Source organism: Hipposideros armiger, unplaced genomic scaffold (assembly GCF_001890085.2).
Source record: "Hipposideros armiger isolate ML-2016 unplaced genomic scaffold, ASM189008v1 scaffold_1802, whole genome shotgun sequence".
NCBI classification, from domain to species: Eukaryota; Metazoa; Chordata; class Mammalia; order Chiroptera; family Hipposideridae; genus Hipposideros; species Hipposideros armiger.
Genome location: NW_017733152.1, coordinates 15906 through 43150, shown reverse-complemented (window position 1 = coordinate 43150; position 27245 = coordinate 15906). Strand labels below are relative to the sequence as shown.

General features: G+C 34.6%; 1 protein-coding gene across 2 annotated transcripts; it reads right to left on the bottom strand.

The window, feature by feature from the left end:
- On the bottom strand, positions 1-27215 carry LOC109378212 (membrane cofactor protein-like). 2 transcript variants are annotated; one of them, XM_019634674.1, is made up of 10 exons: positions 27134-27215; positions 23695-23880; positions 23232-23331; positions 17912-17997; positions 16054-16251; positions 8516-8698; positions 6012-6059; positions 1316-1366; positions 765-800; positions 1-263 (listed from the first exon to the last, which is right to left on the bottom strand). In XM_019634674.1, the coding sequence occupies exons 2-10, from the start codon at positions 23846-23848 to the stop codon at positions 199-201; spliced, it is 921 nt and encodes a 306-aa protein (XP_019490219.1). In that variant the 5' UTR covers positions 23849-23880; positions 27134-27215; the 3' UTR covers positions 1-198. The 2 variants fall into 2 exon arrangements, with proteins under 2 accessions (XP_019490219.1, XP_019490218.1); XM_019634673.1 differs by lacking the exon at positions 27134-27215 and having other exon boundaries at positions 23695-24342.
- Between the last annotated feature and the right edge of the window lie 30 nt (positions 27216-27245).

Sequence of the window (27245 nt, the reverse complement as noted above, 5' to 3'; positions counted from 1 at the left end):
GCAAGTCTGCACAGATTACCATTGTTGCAATAATATTAAAAGCAGATGAAAATATTTTTAGTAAGGAAACGTAATTCGCATGACACACTAATACAGTACATTTTAAAAATAGATGGCATGCAAACAGAGTACAAAAAGCATCACGAAAGTATATCAAGAGTGAGAAGGACCAATAAATTAGAGGAAACATGCTTTAATTTACCCTTTCTTCTCTCTGCGAAGACATTTGTACAAACAGGTGCAAATTACTGCAATGCCAACAACTACAAGAAACCAGAAAACAAATGACATGTATCTCTGAAAAATAATTTCTAAGATTCAAAATCTAGCAGAAGAAATTAATGTTGGTTACTTTTCAGTGGTCAGAAATGTTATTTTATTTAAGCACATATATTGTACATTTATATTCCATCTGGACTCTTCATTGTCTAACTGCATTTCCCTGGAATCACTTAAAAGTCCACACAATAACTCACAGTAGTCCTTGCTTAATTTAGAAAATTACCCAAAGTATATTTGGAATACAAATTCATATAACTAATCTTCTTGAAAAAATCATGTATTAATTAGAATTTGTTATAAGTGGACATGTAGAATATTAAAGAATACATAATCACTAACATGAGGTGGTATATCATATAAAAGGTTAGGCGTTTATTGACAGGTTTACTTAAAACTATAGAAACTGAAAACTCATTAAAAAATAATACACTTCTTTACAGTAATATTTTGATTTAAGCAGTATCCAAGTTTGGGATACTTACGTATAGTGAGAATAATTAAAGCAATGGTTCCCGCATCTGAGGAAAAATGAAAACAGTTTTGAAGATATTGAGTATATATGGGTCCTAGATAGTAGTTGCATTTTAATTCTGATCAGATAATCTAAAAACTACAGCAAAAAACCTACTAATCTAGTTTTAGCATGACTGTTAGTACATCCATATTATTTTGATCACAGAATACTTCAAATAGATTCCTTATATAGGATCCACCTGTGAAACTCTTAGTACGAGCCCTCACTTGTCATTGTTCTGTGCTATAATTACCACACCAGGTTATTTAGTAAAGGTTTACAAGACAATTAGAATTCATAAGATTAGAGAAAATTATCTATATGTGTCTACACATACTACCACTTACATTTTTCATCGTATCTGTAATATTAAAATAACTATAAATATCAATTATTACTACTACTAATAGTAATAATTATTACTAATAATTCTTTTGTAACTACAAATAATTGAACATGATATTTTCATGTAGAACTCTATGATCTCATAATGCAGGCTTATTAATAACTAAATAATACCTAATTCCTCAAAGTCTTCAATTGATGGAAATTCACTGGGATTGGGATATCCTAAAAAATAAAAAAATGGAAATAGTAAAAAGAGAAAGACAAAATAAAGCTTAAACATCTATAAATTCACTGTTTTTGATTTTTTGCCTTTGTATAAAAGTGCTTATAATTTTAGTTTCCTTATAAATTATATTAATGTTGCTCATTAAAGATAGTATCATAAAATCTTAGAAATTTATATTTAGTGTCAACAACATTCTTCTTCATGTCCATTGACATTTCCTGTGATAATATTGTGTGGTACGGCAAGCAAATTTAGCATTACTGTATCTCGGAATTAGCCTTGAGTTCAACATGCTACCTAAAACTTAAAAAAAGTAGAGGTCTTGAAAATGGTTTAGAAGTTAATCTGGATTAAAAAGACTCTTTAACAAAATAAAGGTCATTTATGAAAAACTAATAGCTAACATCATAGTCAATGTTAAAGGACTGAAAAATTTTCTTTTAAGATTAGCAACAAAACAGGATGCCCACATATGCCACTTCTAGTCAACATAATACTGGAAGTTTGAGTCAGAGTAATTAGATAAAATAAGAAGTAAAAACCATCAAAATTGGCATGGAAAATATAAAATTACCTCTGTTCATAGATGACATGATCTTTTACATAGAAAATGCTAAAGTTTACACACACACACACACACACACACACACACACACACACACACTCAACCTGATAGAATAAATGAATTCAGCAAAATTGTATACTATAAAATCAACATGCAAAAATCAGTTGCATTTCTAGACATCAAAATAAGCAATCCAAAAAGGAAATTAAGAAAACAATTCCATTTATAATAATCCAAAAAAATAAAATACTTTAGAATAACCAAGGAGGTAAAATACTCGTACACTGAAAACAGCAATTATAGAAAGAAATTAAAAGAGACAAAAATAAATAAAAAAATATTTTGTGTTGATGGACTGGAAGACATAATATTAAGACATAAATACTACAAAAAAATGTATAGATGAAGTGCCAACCCTATCAAAATTCTGAGGATGCTTTCTGCACAAATATACAAGTCCATCCTAAAATTCATATGGAATCTTAAGACACTCAGTGTAGTCAAGGTAATCTTGAAAAAGAAGAGACAAGTTGAGAGGACTCACATTTCTTGATTTCAAAACTTACTACAAAGCTACAATAATAAAAACAAAACGGGACTAACACCAAGACATACAGGCCAATGGAATTGAATAGAGGGTCTCACATATATGGTCAAATGATTGTCTACAGTGGGCTTCTAAGCGCAATGTTGATTTTCAACAAATGGTTCTTGGAAAATTGGATATCCACAAGCAAAAGAATGAAGTTTGACCCTTATCTTATACCACATAGAAAAATTAATTCAAAATGGATCAAAATGCTAAATATAAAAGCTAAAACTATTAAACTACTAGAAGAAAACATGCAGGATAAGCTTCATGATGTTTGATCTGGCAATGATTTCTTGAATGTGACACCAAAAGCATAGGCAACAGAAGAAAAAAACAGATAAATTGGACAATATTTTTTGTGCATCAAAGAACACTATCAATAGAGTGAAAAGACAACTCACAGAATAAGTTGGAAATATCTGCAAATCGTATATGTAATAAGGGACAAATATCCAAAATATATAATGAATTCCTAAAAAATCAATAAGAAAAATACCAACTCAATTAAAAAATGGGCAAAAGACTTGATAACATTTCTCCAAAGAAGATATTAGGAGATCTGACAATTACATTTGCGAACTCATCCCAGAAAAAGTGCTACATACCTCATTGCTGAATATCACTACGGTCACCTTCAAAGTACTCCCCTGGGAAGCAATGCACCGACGCCAGTGCCTAGTCCACCCTACAAAGCAATTTTGGAACTCTTTTTCTGGAATGACCATCAGAGCTGTCGTGGTACTACCCTTGATGTCCTAAATTTCATCAAAATGTCTTCCTTTCAATATTTCCTTTATCTTCGGGTAAATAAGAAAGAAGTCATTGGGGGCCAGATCAGGTGAGTAGGGAGGGTGTTCCAATACAGTTATTTGTTTACTGGCTAGAAAATCCCTCATACAGACAGTGTGTGAGCTGGTGCATTGTTGTGATGCAAGAGCCATGAATCATTGGGAGAAAAGTTCAGGTCGTTTTAATCTAACTTTTTCATGTAGCCTTTTCAGCATTTTCAAGTAGCAAATTTGGTTCTCTCCCCTCAGAAAAATGTTTAATCCATTTGCACACTGCCATTTTCTTCATGGCATTATCCCCATAAACTTGGAATAACATTTCCCTGATTTCACTTCTACTTTTGCCAAGTTTAACAAGAAATTAATGTTTGTTCATTGCTCTAATTCAAGCTCAGACATTCTTTTTTTTTTTTTAGCTGAGCCATCCTGCCACCTGTTTGCAGCTCAGTGGCAGCTCAGCTCGGGCCGGGAAGCGAACCAGTGACCCTGTTGTTCAGAGCTCACACTCTTGAGTGAGCTCTTAACCAATTGAACTACTCGGCCGGCTTGTCAAACTCAGACATTCCCACGATGGCACACAAAAACACACAACAACAATAATGAAAGCCACTCAGCAAGACACTGCCACATGTTGACATGAACACAGGTGTGAGACACTGATATACCAAGGTTATGAAACCTTACCGCGCTGTTTGTACAGCGCTGCCAATGTAAGTCCATGGAGGCAAGTTCATGAACCTAATTGTCAGACCTATACAAATACCAAATAAGCATATGAAAAGATGCCCTACACATCACTAATGAAGAGGGAAATGCAAATAAAACCCACAGTGAGATAATACTTCACATATTTTACCTACTATATATGGGATTATTATTTTAAAAAAACACAGAAAATAATGTGTTGGTAAAGAGGTACAGAAATTAGAACCTTTGTGCATTGCTGGTAAAAATGTAAAATGGTGCAGCTGTGACAGTACGGTTATTCCTCAAAAAATCAGACACAGAAATACCATAAATCCCTGCAATTCTACTTCTAAGTATATATCCCCAAAATTGAAAACAGGGACTCAAACAGATTCTTGAGAGGCAATATTCAGAGAAGCATACTCAGAATAGCCAAAGGTGAAATCAAGCCAAATATTTACCAATAGATGAATGGATAAACAAATGTGGTATATACAAACAATGGAATATTTTCAGCCACAAAAAGTTCAGATAAATGCTACTCTAATATGGATGAACCCTGAAAATGTTATGCTATGTGAAATAAGCCAGACAAAAAAGGAAAAATGTAAAATTCCACTTATATGAGGTACCTAGGATAGTCCAATTTATAGATATAAAATAGGGTTACCAGAGCAGGGAGGAGGGGTATGAATGCGCAGTGATTGTTTAATGGGTATAAAGTTTCAGTTTGGGAAGATGAAAAGTTTTGGAGATAGATAGTAGTGATGGTTGCACAACAACGTAAATGTGCTTAATGCCACTGAATTGTACATTTAGAATGTACAATTGGTAAAAAAATTAAAGTTGATTCAGAAAAATTAACATAAGATTAGCCTGCATACTTCTGAACAGGAAGTGTTCTGCAAGATATTAAAATATATTACAGTACTACATTTAAAAAAGACAATTTGATGCTGGCACAGGAACAGACAGAAACAAGGGAACAGAAATGAAGCTAAAACACCTATGAATTTAATGCATGATAAAACAACTGGAGAAAACACAACTTATTCCACAAATGGTGTTGCTTAGCCACTGGATGGGGGTGGGTGAAGTGGAGAAGAACCCAATCTCATTCCATATACTATAATGAATTTCCGATGCACCAACAATTTAAATGCAATCAGAACACAAAGTTGAAATGTTTATATAATTTAAGCATGGCGAAACTTAAAGCTTTTATAAGAAAGACACAACGCTCCATTGGGACAACATCGATACACCCAACTACTTATCAAATGTAAAACTTCTGCATATATAAATGACCACTGATAGTAAAAAACTTTAATAAAATATGGTATATATTAAAGCTATCATTAAAAAGGATGGAGATAAATCTTAATATAACCCCAATCTAAGATACTAAGTGTAAAATGTGAGAGTTTTAGCAAAATATGAACAGCACAATCCCATTTCTGGTTAAGAAAAAAAGGAAAAAATGCTAAACTATGTATAACTACACATATAAAGAAATGTAAGTACAGGAATAGTAAAAAGACACCTAAACCATTCATAGTGATTAACTCAGACAATGGACTAGAGAAAGAGGAGAACTAATTTTCTACTCTGTATACTTTTGTAATGTTTGAAAATTTACAAAAATACATTTGTATGCTACTCATGTAACAAAGTTATAAAAAGTAATCTATATTCATTAGTAGAGTATAAGAATTTTAAAAGAAAACTGTCTAGTAAAATTACGGCCAAAAAAAAACCCTGGAAAAAATGTTCACTACATTTTAAAAGGCCTTTAATTTATAGTAAGCTCTCACAATCAACAAAAATAATATTTTAGAAACTTAACAGAGAAATGAGCAAAGGACATGAATAAATAAATGTAGATAAAAATGGTTCAGCCTCATTAATAATGAAAGAAATGCAAATTAAAACAAGGCATGACTTTTCACCCATCACCTTATTAACATAGTTAAGTTCTTAACAATGTAAATTGGATAAAGTTACTGAACCTGGATATCTTGAAACTGGAGGCTTGGTTGGATGAGTAGGCTTAAAACCTGGAAAAATAAATTGGATTTCACTCACTACCTTATCAATAACAAATTATGAATTTGATTTTTTTATTTCTTCAAAAGATTATGCCTCAAAATGAAAAATATGCATACTTTCTGAACTTTGCATTTCTACTTCTGGGAATATGACCTAAATACATATTTACACAGGTACATAAAGATAAATGCATAAGAATGTTCATTACAATTTTATATTTTATAATGGAAATCCTAGAATTTAAGTAATAATAAATAATGTGATCAAAGAAAACATGTATTTAAAAAAATACCATCCAGGTAGTATCATGCCACATAATTTGTATACTTTTCCACTTAATATTTCATGAACCTAGTTTCATATTAGCACAATCAGATCTACTTTATCATTATATTGTGTTGTTGGAAAAGTCATGACGTATTTTTGCAACAAAAAACATAGAAAAAATACGTCATGACTTTTCCGACAGCCCAATATGTTACTATTGAGCCTTTCTACATAGTTTTTCTCTAATTGATGATTTAAAAAGGATGATTAATAATCCCATGAGGGGTTTTGATTTTTGATTTTTAAAAAAGTCCCTGTTTCGCCTCTTCATGAACTTTTTCTCACAATCAATTCTCTTCTCTTTGAACACTAAATCCTTTATGAATTCTTAGGATCAACTCTTTCAAAAGAGCATATCAACAAACACAGTATCCCACAGTGTATACATCCACTAGGATCACATAAGTAAACATGGATGGGTCGATGAGTGTAAAGCTCACCTGCAATCTTAATATATCAGTCCACCGAAAAACCATCTTTCCCCCCAAACCTCATAGCACTCAGTTAAGGTACTCAAGGTGGTTATAAGGTACCAGGTGTACAGGAATCATAACAATGTGTTCTATCCACATTAACATGCATAAGTCCCCTCAATCCTTTAAAATAGTGGGACAACAGGAAACATACAAACAAATAAGCCAGTAATTGAGATTTGAGTTCAACACCCTCATCTTTAACAGGAAACTAAGCCCACAGGAAGGATGTTCCTGGAGTAAACAGAGCCCAACCAGGACCCTGAGTGAGGGCAGCGCAGGCTGACGCTCTTCCCACTGTTCCTCTTGGCTGTCGTTTCTGCTTAAACCAAACAGAAGCCAGAGACAGCAGCATTGACATCAGGAAGACAGTTCCTCCCACCATTCACATCAGAATAGCCTCTCAGGTCTTAAGTAGGGCAGTTGATCAGCTGCCCATGTAACAAGTCCTCCACTTCATTTCAATAAATAAGGACTTTTCCTGCCTTTCAGTTGCTATGAAATCTAGTTTCTGTTGCCAAATAGAAATTCCCAGTACAGAGAAAAAGAATAATTGTATGAGATGGGGTTGGCAGAAATACCAGTCTTGTTATGGAAGACAGCAGAAATTTCCCAGTTCAAGTTGGACTATATAAAAAGAACTAAGCTTGTTGCAGTCTGGGAAATGAAACACAGCCCTGGACCAGGAAGATATGTGTCTCCCATCCTCCAAGACTCATATCTGAAACCTATATAACTTTACTAACCATTGTCCCCCCCAGTAAACTTTAATTAAAAAAAAATGTGTCAACAGATCACTTTTAAACTGAATTAAAATAGCAAAATTGGTGACACAAAAAACATACATGTCAGAAAACAAATGCCACAGACATTCCTCTTCATTAATATTACTTGGAGTGATGGTCTAAGTCATATAAGCTTCCTTTAAGAGCTTCCCGTATGGCAGCCACTGTGCTAAGTGCTTTAAGGGTAACCAATTTAAGCTTTATTATCACTCAGTGAGAAAGGCAGTAAATCATTTTACATACAAGTAAATATATTCGAAGTTTAAATAACTTGCCCAAGTTTACATACCTGTTTATATATGTGGACTATGGCAAATAATTTTAGAATCACTAAGAATGACAACTAAAATGGCTGCAAATGTGTTCTTCCTCCTTCTATTACTAAAAGTGAAATTTGAATGGATATAACATGAATTTAGTATAAGCAAGAAGTTACTAAATGTGAATGACTTAAAATAAGAGGTTTTGTACTGAGAGGAACTGATGTTGAAAAACATAATAATGTAGGATTAATCGCTTGGGAATTATCACTTTCTTTTCATTTCTATGAATTATGACTTTCATTCTTTATTTAGGTAAAAATTGACATGATTCAATTTATCCTGAAAAATGATTGCTATCCATTTTTATAAATAAAAACACTGAACAAGAGAAATGTATATACCTATGTGATGTACATAATGTACTAAGAATGCTATGAAAACATATAAAAATCACAACAGCAAAATTCTATATGAACTTTATGTCATACATCTGTCATGGATATGATACAAGAAAATTAATCACTAAAATTGCCTCTTTTCAATTATTCTGTATCATATTTAATGTCAAAGAAATAAAATCTTAAAAAAACAAGAAGGAAAATTATACAACTTGTACCTTTAATACACGTTGGCATCTCAGGCTCCCAGGTATTATTTCCACCACAGAACACTGGGTTGCTGCCATTAAGGTAGAAACCTGAGAGGCATTCAAATAAAACCACAGCTTGGTAGGAAAATTTTTCTCTAATTCCTGATACTGGTTTTCCATTCTTGAGCACTGGAAATTCACATCTGACCACTGAGAAGTAGAGAAATTCCAGAATTAATAGAGAGTTGCTTTAACATAGTACCAGAAAAAATAATGCAAAATAGTAATTTCCAGTGGAAAGAGACAAGGAATGGAAGACAAGATGTTAATAATAATAATAATAAAAAAGACTTTATTAGTGTGTTTTAATTCCAGGCAAACAGATTTAGAGAAATCTAATAATTTTTCTCTACCTAGAACAAACTGTCCTTATAGTTTATTGGCCTCTTACGTTTATTTTTTACTGCAAATTTTGAGAAAGGTCTGACTACCAGACACAAATTCTGGTTAAGTTCAAATGCAACTTTTGGTACTCTTTAGCTCCAGGAATTTTTAAAATTTTCATGCAGATACTAATGATAGTACCCTGCTTTTCCAGAAAGGCAGGAAAGACTGGTGGGAAGATAATAGTTACACTCCAATTTAAACGCTGAAAAGAAGTTAACCATGCAAAGATATGCAAAAGAAACGTCCTCAGGGAGCAACATACACAAGCTGGGATGTTAAATAGAAAGGCCAGTGCAGGTAGAGCCCTGTTCTCCAAACACTGTGGACTGCAACTCAGAGATCAAAAACCACACTTAAATTGTACACCATTATATAAGCACATGGGGCTGAGATAAAGTTAAAAGTTAATACTTAAGAGTTCAAATTAGTATACTCTGGTTATTTCCCATTCTACTCTACTTCTCAAGCAAAATGCTGGTCATGACCTTCTAGATTGATTTCAGGATCCAGTAATGGGTTTGGCAGAATTTGGAAAAAATAATAACAAAACAACACTGGGCTGGGCAGTGAGTACAAGAAAACATCTTATGAGATAAATGTGAGCAACAGAAAGAGCCCATAAGGTACAGTCTTTTAAACCAGAAGAGTGCTCTTCCATGTTGCCTGTGGATGTGAATTTCCATCAACTACATTTTCCCTTCAGGCTTAAGAACTTCCTTTAGAAATTCTATTTGTTTTTAAATTTTTTATTGGGGAATTGGGGGAGGGAACAGCGTTGGGGAATCGGGGAAGGGGAACAGACAAGTTGCTGTCCTTTTGTTCTTCAGTCTAGATGTGGAGGACATTGCTTCACTGGCCCATGTTGGTATTATCATTGTGCTCTTCCCGGCTGAGACAGATCGGTCACTGGCCATTGGACGACCGCTCACGGTGGCTCACAGCAGCTCACGCTGGCTGTTGGCTGCTCACAGTACCTCACTGCAGCCTAGTGGTCGCCGGCGACTCATGGCAGCCCAGCTCCAGGTCAAGCTGTTGCTCACCATCTTAGCTGTAGAGGGCGCAGCGTCACTGGCCCTCATGTGGGATCTGAACCTGGGCCCTGCTGCTCAGAGCTGGCGTCCCAAGTCAACTCCTAACCAACGCGCCACTTGGCCGGCCCATAGCAATTTTTGTAGTGCAGTTCAGGTAGTGACAGTTCTCTTAGATTTTTTTTTTAATGTTTTTATTTCACTTTCAGTTTTGAAGATTTCTCCCTGACACATTTCTAAGTTAAGTGTTTTATTTTTCTTTCAGTACCCTGGCAAATACTGTCTCTAGTCTCCACAGTTCCTTAAGAGAAGTCAGCTGTCATTCTTACTTAGAGGGGCAGGGAAATGTAATGTTTTTTTCCCCCCATCTCACTGGCTGCTTTTCCTTTTAGCTCTTGTTTTCAATAGTTTTGCCATAATTTATTTAGTTTTTAAATTTTTGATAAGTTAAAAAAATTATTTATCCTGCTAGGATCACTAAATTTCCTGGACTAGTGGGGTTGTTGTTTTAGATAAAATTTCAGTAATTTTGGCCTGCATTTTTTCAAATAATTTTCTACAATTGTTCTGTCTTCTTTCTGAAACTCCAATTACATGCTTGTTATTCTCTCACAGTTCTGTAAGTCTCTCTCTTTACAATCTTTATTTTCAAATCATGTTAGATTTGTATTGTCATGACTTCAAGTTCACTGATCTTTTTACTGTTGTGTGAATCTAATGTTAACTGCTCCTAATGATTTTCTTTTAAGTTAGATTTACTGGATATAATTTAAATCCAGTCAAATTCACCCTTTTACTTGTACAGCTGTATTATTGTAGTTTGGACAAATGCAAATAATCATGTTAATTACCTCCACGACAAAGGCATAGAAAAGTTTCATTATTTCACAATCCTTCCTCATGCCCCTGTATGATTAACCTCCACTCCCTGCACCTACCAGCTGGCCACTACTGTTTTAAATCTTGATTGTGTTACTTTACCAGAATATCCTTCTGAGTATGGCTTATTTCACTAAGCTTAATACATTTGAGTTTCATTCCTGTTGTTGCATGATTCAGGAGCTGGTTCCTTTTTATTGCTGAATATTTATTCCATTGTATGGATGTACCAGTTGTTCATCCATTTACTAGTTGATGGACATGTGGGTTGTCTCTAGTGTAGGATGCTAAGGTGGTTATGAGTATTCTCATACAAGCTTTTATGTGAATGTTTTCATTTTATTTGGATTGCCATGTTGTATGGTAAGTGTATTTTTAACTTTATAAGAAATTGTGACACTGAGTTCCAAAGTGGTTGTACCACTTTGCATTCTTACCAGCAATGTATAGGACTTCTAATTGCTCCATATCCTTGCCAATACATGCTATTGCTAGGTTTTTGTTTTCATTTTTAATTTCAGCCATTTTAAAAGTTGTTGAGTGGTATCTCTTTGTGGTTTTCAATTACATTTTTGGTACATACTAAAGCTATTGAGCAACTTTTCATTTTCAATTACTTTTTTGCCATCTGAATACCATGTTCAATGAAATAGGTCTATTCAAATCTTTTGCCTATTTGAAAAATTGGATTGTTCTCTTATTATTGAGCTTTTTGAGAGTTCTTTATATATTGTAGATAAAAGTCCATTATCAGATCTGTGCTTTGCAAATATTTTCTGTGTATTGCTCTTTTTTTTTCATTCTCTTAACAGTCTTTTGCAGACCAGAGGTTTTGATTTTGGAACATCCAATATACTAACTTTTTAAAAAAGGATCATGTTTTATGGGTTGTATTTAAGAAATCATTAGTTAGGTCCAAGTATTTTCTGTTTTCTTGTAAAAGTCTTATAGTTTTAAGTTTTACATGTAAGTCTATAACCCATTTTGAGTAAATGTTTGCATATGGTGCTAACATAGGTTCAGGTTCTTTTTTTTTCATATGGATGTCCAATTGTGCCTGTATCATTTTAAAAAATATCCTTTTCCATTGAATTGTTTGTACACCTGAAATGAAAATCAACAGGATATATCTGCAAGGGTCTAATTCTGGGCTCACTATTCTGTTCCATTGCTCTATATGGCTCTCCTTTTACCAATACCACACTGTCTTAATTTTATGCCTTATATTATGCTTTATATAAACTCTTAATATCAGGTAGAGTACATCCTTCAATTACTTTCGAAATTGCTCTGACTGTTCTAGTTTTTTGTCATTCCACATAAATTGTTAGAATCACTTCATCAATTTATACAAAAAGTCCTACTGGAATTTTTATTGGGATTGTGCTGAGTTTTTAGATCAGTTACAGAGAATTGATTTCTTTATTATACTGAGTTTTCCAATCAATGGCCAATGTATATCCCTTCATATATTAAGGTCTTATTTTTTCATTACATTTATTGGGGTGACATTAGTTAATAAAATTATATAGGCTTCAAAGTGTACAATTCTATCATTTATCATCTATATATTGTGTTGTGTGTCTACCACCCAAAGTCAAATCTCCCTATGTCACCACATATTTGATCCCCTTTACCCTCTTCTATCTCCTGCCCTCCCCTCTTATTCTCTGGTAACCACTAAACTGTTGTCTGTGTCTATTAGTTTTTGCTTGTTTGTCTTATTTGTTTGTTGCTTTCAGTTTTATATCCCGTATGAGTAAAATCATATGGTTCTTGACTTTTTCTGTCTAACATTTCTTTTAGCATGATAATCTCAAGATCCATTCAAGTTGTTGCAAATGGTAGTATTTCATCTTTTCTTACGGCTGCATAATTTTCCATTGTATTTAGGTACCACATCTTCTTTATGCAGTCTTCTGTTGGAGGACACTTTGGTTGTTTCCATATCTTGGCTACTGTGAATAATGCTGCAATGAACATAGGGGTACATATATCTTTATGGATAAATGTTTCCAGATTTTTTTGGTAGATATCCAGAAAAAGGGTTGCTGGGTTGTATGGTAATTCTATTCTTAAAATTTTGAGGAAGCTTCATACTGTTTTCCATAATGGCTGTACCAATTTACATTCCCATCAGCAGTGTATTAAGGTCTTTCTTAATTTCCTTTATCAGTGCTTAGTTTTTAGCATTCAAATCTTTCACATATATTGATAGATTTATATGCAAGTATTTTGTGTTTTAGAGGTGTTTTAACCAGTAGTTTTAAAATTTCAATTTCTGGTGGTTACTGCTAGTAAACTGATTTCTATAGGTTTATCTTGTATTTTGCAAATTTGCAAAAACTTAAGTCTTCAGAAGTGTCTACACCAAAAATAATGTCATAACTACTTTATTTCTTCCTTTCATATATGTATGCCTATTTCTTTAGTTGTCTTATTGTAGAACCTCCAGTACAAGGCTGAATAGAGTGGTGAGAGTGAATATATTTCCTTTGTTCCTGCTTTGGGGGGAAATAAATTCATTTTTACTATTAAGAAGAATATTAGCTGTGAGATTTTTGTAGATGCCTCTTATCAGGTTGAGATAGTTACTTCCTTTCTATTTCTACTTTTCTGAGAAGTTTTATCATGAAAAGATGATGAGTTCTGTCAATTCCTTTTTTGGGGGGCATCTATTAAGAGATCATATGTTGTTTTCTTCTTTAGAGTCTCTTGATACTTTAAATTACACTGATTAATTTCTGAATTTGAACCAACCATGCATTTATGGGATAAATCCTAACTGGTTATGATATACTATTATTGTTATATATGGTAAGATTTGACTGATACTTTGTTTAGAGTTTTGGCTTTATAGTTATTAAGGATAGTGTTTGTAATTTTCTTGCAGTGCTTTTGTCTGGTTTTGGTATTAGGATAATGTCCTCATGCAATGAATCGAGAAGTATTCCCTCTTCTTATATTTCTTAAAGAGTTTGTATAGAGGTGCTATTATTTATTCCTAACATGTTTGGTAGACTTCCCCAGGGTGGCCATCTGGGCCTGCAGTTCTCATTGTGGGAAGAATTTAACTACAAAGTCCATGTCTTTAATAAATATAGAACTATTTAGGTTACTATGTCTTTGAGCAGTTTTGGTATTATTATGTCTTTAAAAAAATTTTTTTTTGATTGTGGACCAACTTGTTGGGCTGCCATTTTACTGAGAAAACTGAGCCTTGGAGAAATTAAGAAAGTTAGCCAACATCACCCAACTATGTGGCAGAGCAGGAGGGTTTGGAAGTTAGTCTCTTTTTTTCTTTTTTTTTTTAATATGTTCCCTTGGTTAAGTGTTTTACTGAAAATTTTAGGTAAAGATTCAGTCAATCCCATTGCACTCACTATATATTTTTTCACCTATCTCTCCATGTCCCTCCCCTTTGGCAACTACCAGCTTACCTTGTTTTCTGTATCTGTGGGTTTGTTTCTGTTTTGTTTTGTTTATTCATTTACCCTCTAGGTCCATCCACGTTGTCACAAATGGCAAGATTTTATTCCTTTTTATTGCTGAGTAATATTCCATTGTATGTGTGTGTGTGTGTGTGTGTGTGTGTGTATCTCACATTTTCTTTATTCATGTATCAATGGACACCAGTCATTTGTTTCTTTCAAGGAATTTGTCTATTTCACTTATGTTGTCAAATTTATAAGCATAGTTATTTTTGTAATATTCCCTTATTATTTCTTAAATAGACATTTAGTGCAGGATATTTAATGTTGTCTTCTTCTTTTTCGTTCGTGATATTGGTAATAAATATCATCTTTTTACTTGTCACTCTAGCTATAGGTTTATCTATTTTATCAACCTTCAAGAATCAGGTATGAATTTCATTGATTTTCTCTATTATTATCTCTTTTAAATTTCATTGATTTTTATCTTTATTATCCACTTCTGTCTCCTTGTTCTGAGTTTAATTTATTCTTCTTTTTTAGTTTCTTAAGGTGGAAACTTCTAGATTACTGATTTGAGACATTTCTTTTTTTCTAATATAAGTATTTTATGCTATAAATTTTTCTCTAAGCAATGCTTTTATTGTATCCACACAAATTTTGATATTTTGATATGTTGTGTTTTCATTTTTATTCAGCAAAACATTTTCTAATTTCTCTTCTGATTTCTTCTTTGACTCAATTGTTAATTAGACGTATCTTACATGATTGTCAAATCAGTCATGTGCTACCTAACAATGGGGAAGTGTTCTGAGAAATGTGTCATTAGGCAATTTCATCATTGTATGAAATTGTACTAACACAATCTTAGATAGTACAACCTACTGCTGTAATTGTGTTACATTTTTATAAAACCGACAGCACAGTAGGTTTCTTTACACCAGCATTACCACAAACATGAGTACTGAATTGTGCTATGATGTTGTGACAGCTGTGATGGGAAGTTTTCTAGATGATAGCAGGCTTTAGCTCCATTATAATCTTATGGGACCACCTTTGTATATGTGGTCTGTCACTGACTGAAACATCGTTATGTAGAACATGACTGTATTTGGAGGTTTTCTAAATTATCTGTTTTAATTTCTAAATTCATTCCATTGTCACCAGATAATGTACTTTAATTTCAATTCTTTGAAAAATTTAAAAATTATCTTATTGCCCAAGATATGGTCGAGTTTAGAGAATGTTCCATGTGCACTGGTAAAGAATAACTATTGTATTTTGTTGTTATTCAGTGGTCCCTTTCTTCCAAGAGTCAAATCCCCTCTAATGTCTCCCTGGCTTTTCATCATTCTATAGTCTAGTGCCTTAAACATTGTTTTTTAAATATGTGTGTACAAAGTTTTTCATTCTTATCTGTAAGAGAGTTAGTCTTTTACAATTTATCATTACCTGTTGCCAGATCTCTCTGACATTTTAATATTTTTAAGCCGGTGAGTTTTGAGTTTTTGGTTCTTTCAAAAAAATACTAACTTCTACATTTACACATTAGTTCCCATTGTATAAACTGGAATGCCAAGAACATGTGGGGCTGGGGTGGGGACTTCCACAACTAGAACTATTTTTTATTCAACCTGACATATATTAAATTAAATTAGAATTCAATTTAACAGTAGTAAAAAGCACATTATGACTGTTTGTTTACTTATATAGGTAAAACTATTTAAAAAGTATTTCCACAGTGTTTACAAATGAAGGAGGAAATAAATGAAAATATTACCTTTACACTCAGGAGCCTTACTACTCCATGTGCCAGGCCCAGAACAAATAAGTTTGCTCTCTCCAACAAGTGAATATTCCTCTGGTCCATTTGAAGGATCACAACTATATGTTACTAATTCATTATATTCAAAGGTATCCCTCCAACTATTGGTGTATTTTCCATTTTTTATTTTTCCAGGTGATTGACACAAAATCTCTTTAAAAGAGGAAATAAGAGGAAAAAAGAGGGTGAAAGATTAAGACAGCATTAGTAAAGTCTTATGAACTGTCCTTAATGAAATCATCAACATGATTTCTACAATTGAATTGTAAATCCAATACCCATTTAGAAGAAGGTTTCTATGAGAAAACTGCATTACGTCAAAGTCAAACCATGTAGAAATAAACTTTCAAAACAAAACTCACTTAAATGCCTATATGAAATACCTATATCTATTTATAAGGCCATGCCAAGTTTTGTTCTAGTCATCATAAGAGTCGCTCAAAATTTAATGAGAAAATATGCTTATGATTAAAAATAAAATTCACTACTACTTGAGAAATGTTTGTAATTTATAAATATATCCATTCACTAAATCATTCACAATAATACCAAGATACGGTCTTTTTTCACTTTCATACTCACAATATAGGGTGATGTTTTCCAGAGGCTACAAACCGTGTTATTTGGCAACAGACTGAATCCAAACATTTCCTTTAAGCCAGATTTTGAAGAGATTTATAAAAATGTAAAACATGCCACTATCCTCACTATTTGTTTTGGAACTTTTTTATTTTTCATGAAAAATACATTGCATATGTTAACATGTATTGAGTTTGCTATTTTTAAAAATAAATTTATAAGTAATTATTTTAGAAACTTCTCAGTTTCAATGTCAATACAATGAATATCCATAGACAAACCCACATAAAGAAAAGCTCCTTGGGATCTTTGTTAACTTAAAAGTATAAAGGGCAAACAAAAGTGTTGGCAAGGATGTGAAGAAAAGGGAACCCTCGTGCACTGTTGGTGGGATTGTTTTTGGTGCAGCCTCTATGGAAAACAGTATAGAGGTTCCTCAAAATATTAAAAATAGAACTATCATACAACCCAGCAATTCTACTTGTGAATGTTTATCTGAAGAAAACAAAAACACTAATTGAAAAGATATATGCACCCCTAGGTTCATTGTAGCATTATTTACAACAGCGAAGGTATAGAAACTACCTAGGTGTGTCCATTAATAGATGAATGGATAAAGAAGATGTGAGATATAGATCTACACGTGTGTGTGTGTGTGTGTGTGTAAAATATACACACATACATACATATACAATAGAATATTACTCAGCCATAAAGAAGAATGAAATCTTGCCATTTGCAACAACATAGATGGACCTAAAGGATAATATGCTAAGAGAAATGTCAGACAGAGAAAGCAAATACCACATGGTTTCACTTAGATGTGGAATAAAAAACAAACAAAAAAACCAAAACAGAAATAGATTCATGGATACAGAGAACAAACTGATGGTAGCCAGAATGAAGGGATGAAGGGGCTGAAGGGATGGGTGAAAAAGGTGAAGGGGAATAAGAGGTACAAACTTTGTTATAAAATAAATAAGTCTCAAAGATGTAATGTAAAGCACAGGGAATATAGTTAATAATATTATATTAAATTTGTATGGTGACAGATAGTTACTAGGCTTATTGTGATGATTACATTGTAAGGCACGTAAATGTTGAATCACTATGTTTTACACCTAAAACTAATACAATATTGTATGTTGATTCTAACTTTTAAAAAATCTGTATAAAGGAGTCCTGAGGACAAAAGAGATTGCTGGTCTAAATTCTAAAGTGAAAATTTACTTACTTTCACATTTGGGGATATCATAGTTCCAATGCACATTGCTTCCAGAACGTTTACAAGTTAGAATTTTTTCTCCTTCTAAGTAATAACTAAATGAAAAAAGGAAAAGTTTACTGTTTTATTTACCAGTTAACAAGATATACATAATAATGAAGAAGATTTTCATATGGTTGATTTTCTGCACTACAGTAGTTTAAGGAAAACTTTTCTTAAATGATACAAGGAAAACGCTAACCAAATTTGGAGTTTAATGAAATAAACAGTTTCTGCTTTGAGCACACTGACATACAACAAAATGTCTAAATAAAGCTGTCAATCCTGTCAGTCAGGTGTTCGCCATCTCTGGCAATCACACACGTATTAACTTCTCTGCCTTTGCTCCTTCCGCTCTGCTCAGTCAGGATGACCACTGAGTAGAGATTATGCCCTAGGGCTTGTCTGCCTGGATTTGAGTCCCAATCCATGAATGACTTGTTATTTGAGCTTGGCCAGTCCCTTATTGCTTCTGTTGCTCACTTTCCTCATTTATGAAATGGGGATAATACTATATAGCTCATGGGGGTGTTTTGGGTATTAGATGAGTTAGCATCTGGCACACAGTAAGTGCTAGGTAAGTTTTAGCTCTTATGAATACAGGCGTACCTCAGAGATATCATGGGTTTGGTTCTAGACCACCGCAAAAAGCAAGAATCATAATAAATCGAGTCACGCCAATCTTTTTGTTTACCAATGCATATAAAGGTTATATTTACACTATACTGTAGTCTCCTGAGTATGTACAGCATTATGACTAAAGAAACAATGTATGTACCTTAATTTGAAAGGATTTTATTGCTGAAAAATGCTAACCGTCATCTGAGCCTTCAGGGATTTATAACTTTTTTGCTGGTGCAGGGTTATGCCTTGATGTTGATAAAAATGCAACATGTAAAAAACAATAAAGCAAGCACAATCAAACGAGGTATGCATGTATTCTTTATGTCAGAATATCTTTCTAGGAATAGCTCAGGCACACTATTTGGTGAAATCTCTGATGATTTATATTTACAGTACTCTCTCCTCTGGACTCTCATTGTTATAATCATGAATAACTATTTGATACTTCTCATTTACTATTTTGCTTTGACAGTTCTCTTACTGTGTTTATCAATAAGGCCACAAATCCTTTGCGAAGAACTATGTCTTAAACATTTCATATCCCTCAAAGTACTTTAATAGTCTCTTTCTATATAACTATTAACTGGATCTTCCAAAATTTTTACTTGATCAAGTTAGAAAATTGCCATGAAACTGTTTGTACATGGTTCCAGCTGACTTTTCCGTCAGGGCTCACTCATTTTCCCTATACTTGAGTGTTTTAAGAGAGAATTCTGGGAAGATGGCAATCTAGGAAGCGCTAGGACTCGGTCTCCCCAACTAGACCACAATTGCAATGGCAGAATCTGATGGATGTAACTATTTTGAAGGTTTGCAACTTCTCGGGGAAGACTCCAACAGGAAAATGTAATTTCAGCTCTTAAGGAAAACAGCAGATGCATCCTCGACAATGTGACAGGCAGCTGCGTATGTGTTCTTGGAGCAGCTTGCAGTTGCCAGGGTGGGCAAAAAGGCCCTGTCCTCCAAATATCAGGAATCTGTGCTCTGATTGCTGCTTCTGATCATAGAGAAGCGGACAAAGAGATAGAAAGCCACTGTAGTGGCGTCTCCTCCCTCTCTAGCAAGCCCTTTCCTCTCCAGCTGAAGTGATTTTCAGAGGATTTAAAGATCCTACACCCTTTGCTCCCCACTTCATTTTTTGTTTTTTTCCCATTCAGGGGCCTGACATGAAAAGCCAGGAACTTAAAAAATAACTGCATGTATGTGGAAAATTAGAAATTGAGTGCATATACTCAGTGAAAGGCTCAGAAATGACCTGAGAAGACCTTCAGTTTACATCTCAGGCTGATTCTCAACAGAGACACCCTACCCAAATAAATAATAATAATAATATAACAAAAAACAGCAAGGTCTAAAAAAGTGAATAAACTGACTTCCAGAGTTACCACATTATTAGATTCAAAATGCAGTATTCCACAAAAAAAATCACAAGGCATACATAAAGAAAGAGGAAAATATGGCCCATTTAAAGGAAAAAAACCCCCAAAAAACCAACAGAAACTGTCCCTGATAAAGATATGATGACAAATTTACTAGACAAAGACTTCAAAATAACTATCTTAAAGATGCTCAAAGAACTAAATGAAGAAGTGGAGGAAGTCAAGAAACGATGTGTGAACAACACTGAAATATCAATAAGGCTATAAAAAACCTAAAAAAAAAAAACAAAAAGAAATTCTAGAGCTCAAAAGTACAATAACTGGTATGAAGAATTCCCTAGAGGGATTAAAGGAAGATTTGAGCAGGCAGGAGAGTAAATCAGTAAACATGAAGGAAGATAGGGCAAAGGAAATTATTGTGTCTGAAGAGCAGAAAGAAAAAGAGTGAAGAAAAGTTAACAGAGCCTAAGGGACCTGTGAGAGAACATCAAGTAGACCAACAGGTACCTTGTGGGAATCCCAAAAGGAGCAGACAGACAGAAATGGGTATAAAGAATATATGAAGCAATCACAGCTGAGAACGTCCTAAATTTGACAAAAGACATGAATGTGAACATCCAAGAAGTTCAATGACCTCCAGGTAAAGTGATTTCAGAAAGAGCCACACTGAGACACAATAAAGTTGGCTCTCTGAATCTGCGGGTTCCACATCAGTGAATTTAACCAACCAGGAATTGAAAATATTTTTAAAATGAACAAGTGCAGACTGTTTTTTTGTTATTATTCATTAAACAATACAGCATAATAACTATTTACATAGCATTTATATTTTATTAGGTATTATAAGTAATCTAGAGGTGATTTAAAGCATATGTGAGCAGGCAAATACTATGCCATTTTTTATAAAGAATTTGGATTGGTATCCTCAAGGGGAGAGGGAGATCCAGAATCCCCCATGGATACCTAGGGATACTGGAATCAAACTCTCAAAAACCAAAGACAAAAAGAGACTCCTGAAAGCAGGAAAAGAGAAGTGAATCATCACATACAAGGGATCCTCAATAAGATAATCAGATCACCAGAAACTTTGGAGGCCAGAAGACAGTGACTAAAAGTGCTAAAACAAAACTTTAAAACAAAAATCTTCTATCTAGCAAAATGGTCCTCAAAAGTGAAAGGGAAATTAAGACAGTCCCAGATAAACACGAGGTGAGGGAGTTTGTGACCACTAGACCTGCCCTGCAAGAAATGCTCAAGGGAGTTCTCCAAGGTGAAATGAAAGGACACTGAAAGAAACTTTGAGCCTCACAAAGAAATAAACATCTCATGAAAAAGAAATACATGGGCAATTATAAAAGCTTGTATTATCGTAACAATAGTTAGTTTGTAACTATAATTTTTGTTTTCTTCACAATGTAAGAGATAGTACATTTTAAGGAATAAAATAATTATTACCGTAAAAACTAGCATTACTGTAACTTTGTTTTTAACTTCTAATCTTGTTTTCTATATAAGTTAAAAGACTAATGCATTTAAAAGAACTATTAATTTATGCTTTGGGGCACAGTATATAAAGATGTAATTTTGTGACAGTAACAACCAAATGGGGTGGGAATGGAGCTATAAAGGAGCTAAGTTTTTGCATGTTATGATATTAAGCTGGTATAAATTTTAATTTAGACTGACATAACTTTAGGATTTTAAATGTAATACTCCTGGTAACCACAAAGCAAACAGCCATAGAATATACACAAAGGGAATAAGAAAATAATTTAAATATTTCACTACAAAAAGACTAACAACAACAAAAAAGACAGGAATGCAGGAAATGAGGGGCATAAAATTATAAGGTATATAGAAAGTAAATAGCACAAAAACAGAAGTCCCTCCTTGTTACTAATTACTTTAAATTTAAATGGATTAAACTAATCAAAAGAAATAAACCCGCAGAATGGATAAAAACACATGATCCTCCCATATGCCATCTTTAAGAGACTCACTTGAGATCCAAAGACAAAATTAGGTTGAGAGTAAATGGATGGAAAAAGATATTCCATGCAAACAGTAACCAAAAGAGAGCAGAGGTGGTGACTATACTAATACCAGACAAAATAGACAAAATCAAAAATGGTTACAACAAATGACATTATATATTATATATTAATAAAGGTACATATAACAAGAAGATATAAGTTATAAACATTTATGCCACCTAATAACAGATCCTCAAAATACATGAAGCAAAAAACAGAACTGAAGGGAGGAATACATTTCTACATGATAGCCATTTCTACAATAATAGTTAGAGATTTCAATACCCCATTTACAATAAAGGTTAGAACTGTTGCCTTAGGCAAAAAAAACAGGGTACAGGGCCACTGGGAGAGAAGGGGGAGGAAGGGAAGAATGAAGTGGGGGAACCAAGAAAAGAGGAGATGAATCATTCTTAAGCAAAGGTACAGCTATTGCTATAGTGGATTGGATTAATGTAATGGATTATAACACTATTAGCATTGCAGGCGGGGAAAAATCACCCCTGTGTTGCCATGACAGCTCCTACAAGGGAATCTTACCTCCCCATGGGAAGGAGAGTGGTCAGCAGACCCAGCCTGAGGAACACCCTGGGAGTGCCTGTGACGCCACTCCTGATTATTCCACGCCCTCATTCAAATATAATCCTAAATTTCTTTGTTCTTCGGTGCAGTTGCCCTTTTTCCTGACCTGCCCAGTCTCATGCCATCTTGAGAGTGTACTGGGCTATTTTTTTTCTTTTAATAAACCCTCTGCTTGCTTGACGTGCTTCCCTTTGTTCACATAGATTAATATTTGTATATCCTAGAATGCTTACCTATAATGACACAAGGACCCTTTTGTCCTCTGGTAACAGAACCACCAGGCAGAAGATATATAAGGAATTAGAGGACTTCAACAACACAACATTTCTGTGAGCCCTCCTTCAACTCTGAGAATTGGTTATTTTAAATAGGGCTCACTTTTTTGTCAAGGATAAAGTCACTATGATTACTACATTTTTGCTGCTTACAATAAGCTTATTATTACATATAGCAAGTATTACATAATTTTGCTTTCCTTCAATTTAAATTTCTTTTTACTAAGTACGTATCTTTTCAGTCTCCATAGAAAGCCCAAGAGTTGACTGGCTGCAAGTACAACCTGTCCCACAGAAAGCAAAATAAAATCAACTTTACGGGAATACTTAAGAGAAGCAAAACAAAAATGGAACCCATAACATTTACCTTATTTTGTCTAAGGAGCAATGTACTTACCCCTCATCACAAAAAAAGTGAGCTTCGTTGTCAAAGTAAAATCCCACTTGGGGGTCTACTACAACACCATTTGGGACTTTTGGAGTTGGACATTCTTTTCCTAAAAGAAAATGTTCAAATTCATTTTTATGCCAATTTCAAAACAGATTTGAATCAAGGTCAAAATTCTACACTGCTCTTTTCAATTTATGCAATCTTATTTTCTTGAGTTAACTATTATAAGGGCAAGCATAAAATTCACATTTACCCAGGTAACCAAATGTCTACAAAATAAATTCCCAGGAGATTTGTCAAAGCCTAAAAATCTGCATTGCTATCTAAAACCTAGTTTCACATTAAAAAATAAAAATTATTGCCATAGTGGAAAATGGACTCTAAAATGTGTAAGCGCGCGCATGCGCGCACACACACACACACACACACACACACACACACACACACACACAGGGTGTTGTTTACTTACGGAAACAAGCTTCATCGATAGGGAACCATGAGTTATTAGACTCACAAAAAGTATTGAGAGGATAAACTATCGTATAATGGTATCCTGGGTTACACTCATAATATACTTTCTCCCCAGGTAAATATGAAGATTTAGCGACACCCTTTAACTTCATTGATTCGAACACTGGTGGTTTACCACAGGCATCTAGAGATAAGAAAATAATAACATAAAAATAAAATATTTAATCTCTTTGACCATCCAGGTCGTGTGGCCTGGCAGCAAGTAGGTAGCACAGAATAAAGGAAAGGTCTTTGGAAAGGTTTTAAATAATTGCTCCATGCTTTCGCCCAAGTGATGGTGGTAGGAGGAGATGTGCAGAGCTTGCTTTAAATAACGTCTGTTAGCTTTTGGTTTGTTGGTGAATGAGCTGAGTTGTTAATCAACAGTAACCTGAAGAGCAAAATAAGTGTTCTGGGTCTGAGAAAAATATATAGGTATCATCATTCCCACTTTTGTTCTAAATTCATTTCAAAATCCACTTTGGCTCTAAGAACTCTTCTATAGGACACAGCCGTCTGCTCAGATTACTCTTCCATCGTTTGAAACACAAGCTGATGATGACCTGTCCCTTCAGGCTCAGTCTCCTCTCAGGGGGCAACTGCCGAGAGGTCAGGGATCACATGCTTTCTTTTTCTACTACCTTCTGTATCCAGTGGGTACAGAAATGCTATGGTAGGAGGTGATCATTAGATAAGCATTGTGTATTTCAATGTCAAAATAAATATGGACTAAAGTATTTCAAAATATTAATATAAGACTCCATTTCATATATTTCATACCAGTGAACTGAGCATTTTATAAGTAAACAGACATCATTTAAATATGAAAATTTACTACTCTAAATAGCCTAAAGTGAAAAAAAAAAGCTGCTTTCTTAGACATTATTTTAAATAAATTTCACCTTCCTTCACTAATCATGCATTCACTCAGAAGTTACCTGAGGTAACTGTTTGGGCTGTGAATCCAATATATCTCTACAGTAAAGCTACTATATTGCTATGTTTTTAGAATTTTTAACTTCTGGTTTCTTTTTTTGTAGTTTTTTCTCCTTAGACTCGTGACATTTTTACTTCAGCAATTCCTCTTCTTTTTAATTATCTGTGTGCTTGAAAAACCTAACAAATGTGTTAGAACAAGTATGTAAAATAATGTGATGAAGACAAATCAAGTAAACCAAAGGGTAAAAGAATGCAGAGGGTTCTCCTGTGAGGTTAAGGATCTAAGAAGAAAAGAACATAGCTCTATTTTGATCCCTGAGTAAACTTCCCTTTCTTACTCACTGGATTGGTCCTACTTAAGATTGAAAGACTGGTCAAGACAGCTCTAAACATGTGAAATTTTAGCCTTCTTTCATATCCTACTTTAAATTCTAAAACTCTCTCTATACATAGTCCAACATTTCATTTCTATCATGTCCTGAAATCCACCTACTAGCAAAATGTTTTCAACATTTCCACTGTGCTGACCTTGATATCTGAATGTTAATTAACTGCCCAAAACGGCAAAAAGCAAACCAAAAACCCTAGTAACTAAAAGCATTGTTTAAAAAGAGGATCAGGGCCGGCCGAGTGGCGCGATGGTTAAGAACTAGCTTGGGACGCCAGAGGGCCCGGGTTCGGATCTCACATATGACGGTCAGTGACACTGCCCTCCACAGCTAAGATGCTGAACAACAGCTCAACCTGGAGCTGGGTTGCCGTGAGTCACCGGCGACAGCGTAGGCTGCAGCCCCTGTGGCAGTGGGTTGCCATGGGCTACCGTGTGTGGCCAGCAGCCAGCGTGAGCGGCCAGCCGCCAGCGTGAGCGGCCAGCAGCCGCAGTGAGCAGCCGTCCAGAAGCCGGCGACTGATCTGCCTCGCCGGGAAGAGCACAATGATGGTGCCAACTTGGGCCAGTGAAGCAATGTCCTCCACAACTAGATTGAAGAACAAAACGACAGCAACTTGTCTGTTCCCCTTTCCCCAATTCCCCAGCACTGTTCCCATCCCCCCAATTCACCAATAAAAAAAAAAATCTTTAAAAAAAAAAAAAGAGGATCAATATACAGGTGAGTTTCATTAACATTACATTTACTGAATACCCTGAACTAGACATTTCTATTTACATAGGAAAACATGAGCTAGAAATTCTATTTAACTCTGTTCAGATACAAATGCATAACATCATTCCAGAATTTCCTAGAACCACCAAGCAAGAAATCACATAACATTAAATCATACAAGTATCCTTTATTTTATGCATTCAATCTCTGTAACTATTCTGAAAGCATATAGAGAAAAGGGTATTCCTAATATGACTTAATACAATAAGAATTTATTTATACACACACACACACACACACACGGAGGTAGGTAGCACAGAATAAATGGAGAGGTCCTTGGCAAGATTTTAAATAACTGTTCCATGCTTTAACCTAAGTGGTGGCAGTAGGGGAAAATGTGCCATATTCCAGGGGTGCCAAAAAAATGTATATAAGTGGACACTTCCATCAGCGTTGCTCAAGCAGTAGTTCGCCGTAGTCAAAAGTGTCTAGATGCTAATGGTAACCATTTTGAGCACCTCTTGTAATTGTAGAAGTCAAATGTGAGATGTTTGTTATCTTTTGTTATCGTATATATTGAGTATTACAATTTTTTATTATTTTTATTATTTTTTATTGTGAAATACACTTTTTTAGAATTACTTTCAGCTGTCGAGTATTACAATTTTAATATAGTTTTCCTTGCTTAAAATGTGTATACATTTTTTTGGCACTCTCTGTATTTTTATAATGCTCATTCCGTGCAATGAAACACGAAACAAACTCAGTGGATGAGCCTTCAGCTTTTAGTTTATGAGCTACAGAAGAAAAAAAAATTAACATTATTTATGGTTCATTTCTTACAATTCTCATTTTCACACTAGATGTGGCTACCACTATATTTTAGGTTGCTTCGGACTGCCCCTCAAACAGGACCCAACCTAATGAAAAACAAAACAAAACAAAACAAAAAGCAAATAAACAAAAATAATGCCCCAAAGGCATCTGGGAAAAGAATAGGACACTGACTAGTGGATAGGAAAAGGAAGGTAACCCCACGGTGAAAAAAAAAAAAAAGCAACAGTCTGCAAACCAATACCAATACAATTTGGGGGCCAAAAAGGGCCTGTTATGTTACCTTTACGTACAAAAAGCACTGCGCCCCTTCCCAATCCCTCCATACCCCAGGCAGTCAGAGCCAGCTCTCACTCCAGGGCTCCACCCAACAGATGCGCTCCCCAAGCCCCAGGCAAAAGAAGCACTTTCCGTATCCCACACTCCACATCGTGGGCCTGACCAACTCCATAAAACACACCCAGTAACACCCTGTACGGCCTCCCCCAGCGCAACCCAGCGGGGCACAAGCACCCCACTCACCAAGGCATCACCCCGCCCGGAGTACACAGCGCGCACTCAAGAGCAAGCCCTCATCTTGAGCACCCCGTCGGCGCTCCCCAGCGCGATAGGCTCAGTCCTGAAAACACCTGCA

Bases quoted from the DNA above. Each gene is read 5' to 3' on its own strand.
- LOC109378212 (XM_019634674.1), bottom strand. From the start codon at position 23,848: ATGAAGTTAAAGGGTGTCGCTAAATCTTCATATTTACCTGGGGAGAAA. The intron at 8,699-16,053 runs GTAATATTTTCA...TCTACTTCTCAG, and splicing joins TAAGGCTCCTGAGTGTAAAG to TGGTCAGATGTGAATTTCCA. The intron at 6,060-8,515 runs GTACAAGTTGTA...TTATTTTTCCAG, and splicing joins GATGCCAACGTGTATTAAAG to GTTTTAAGCCTACTCATCCA.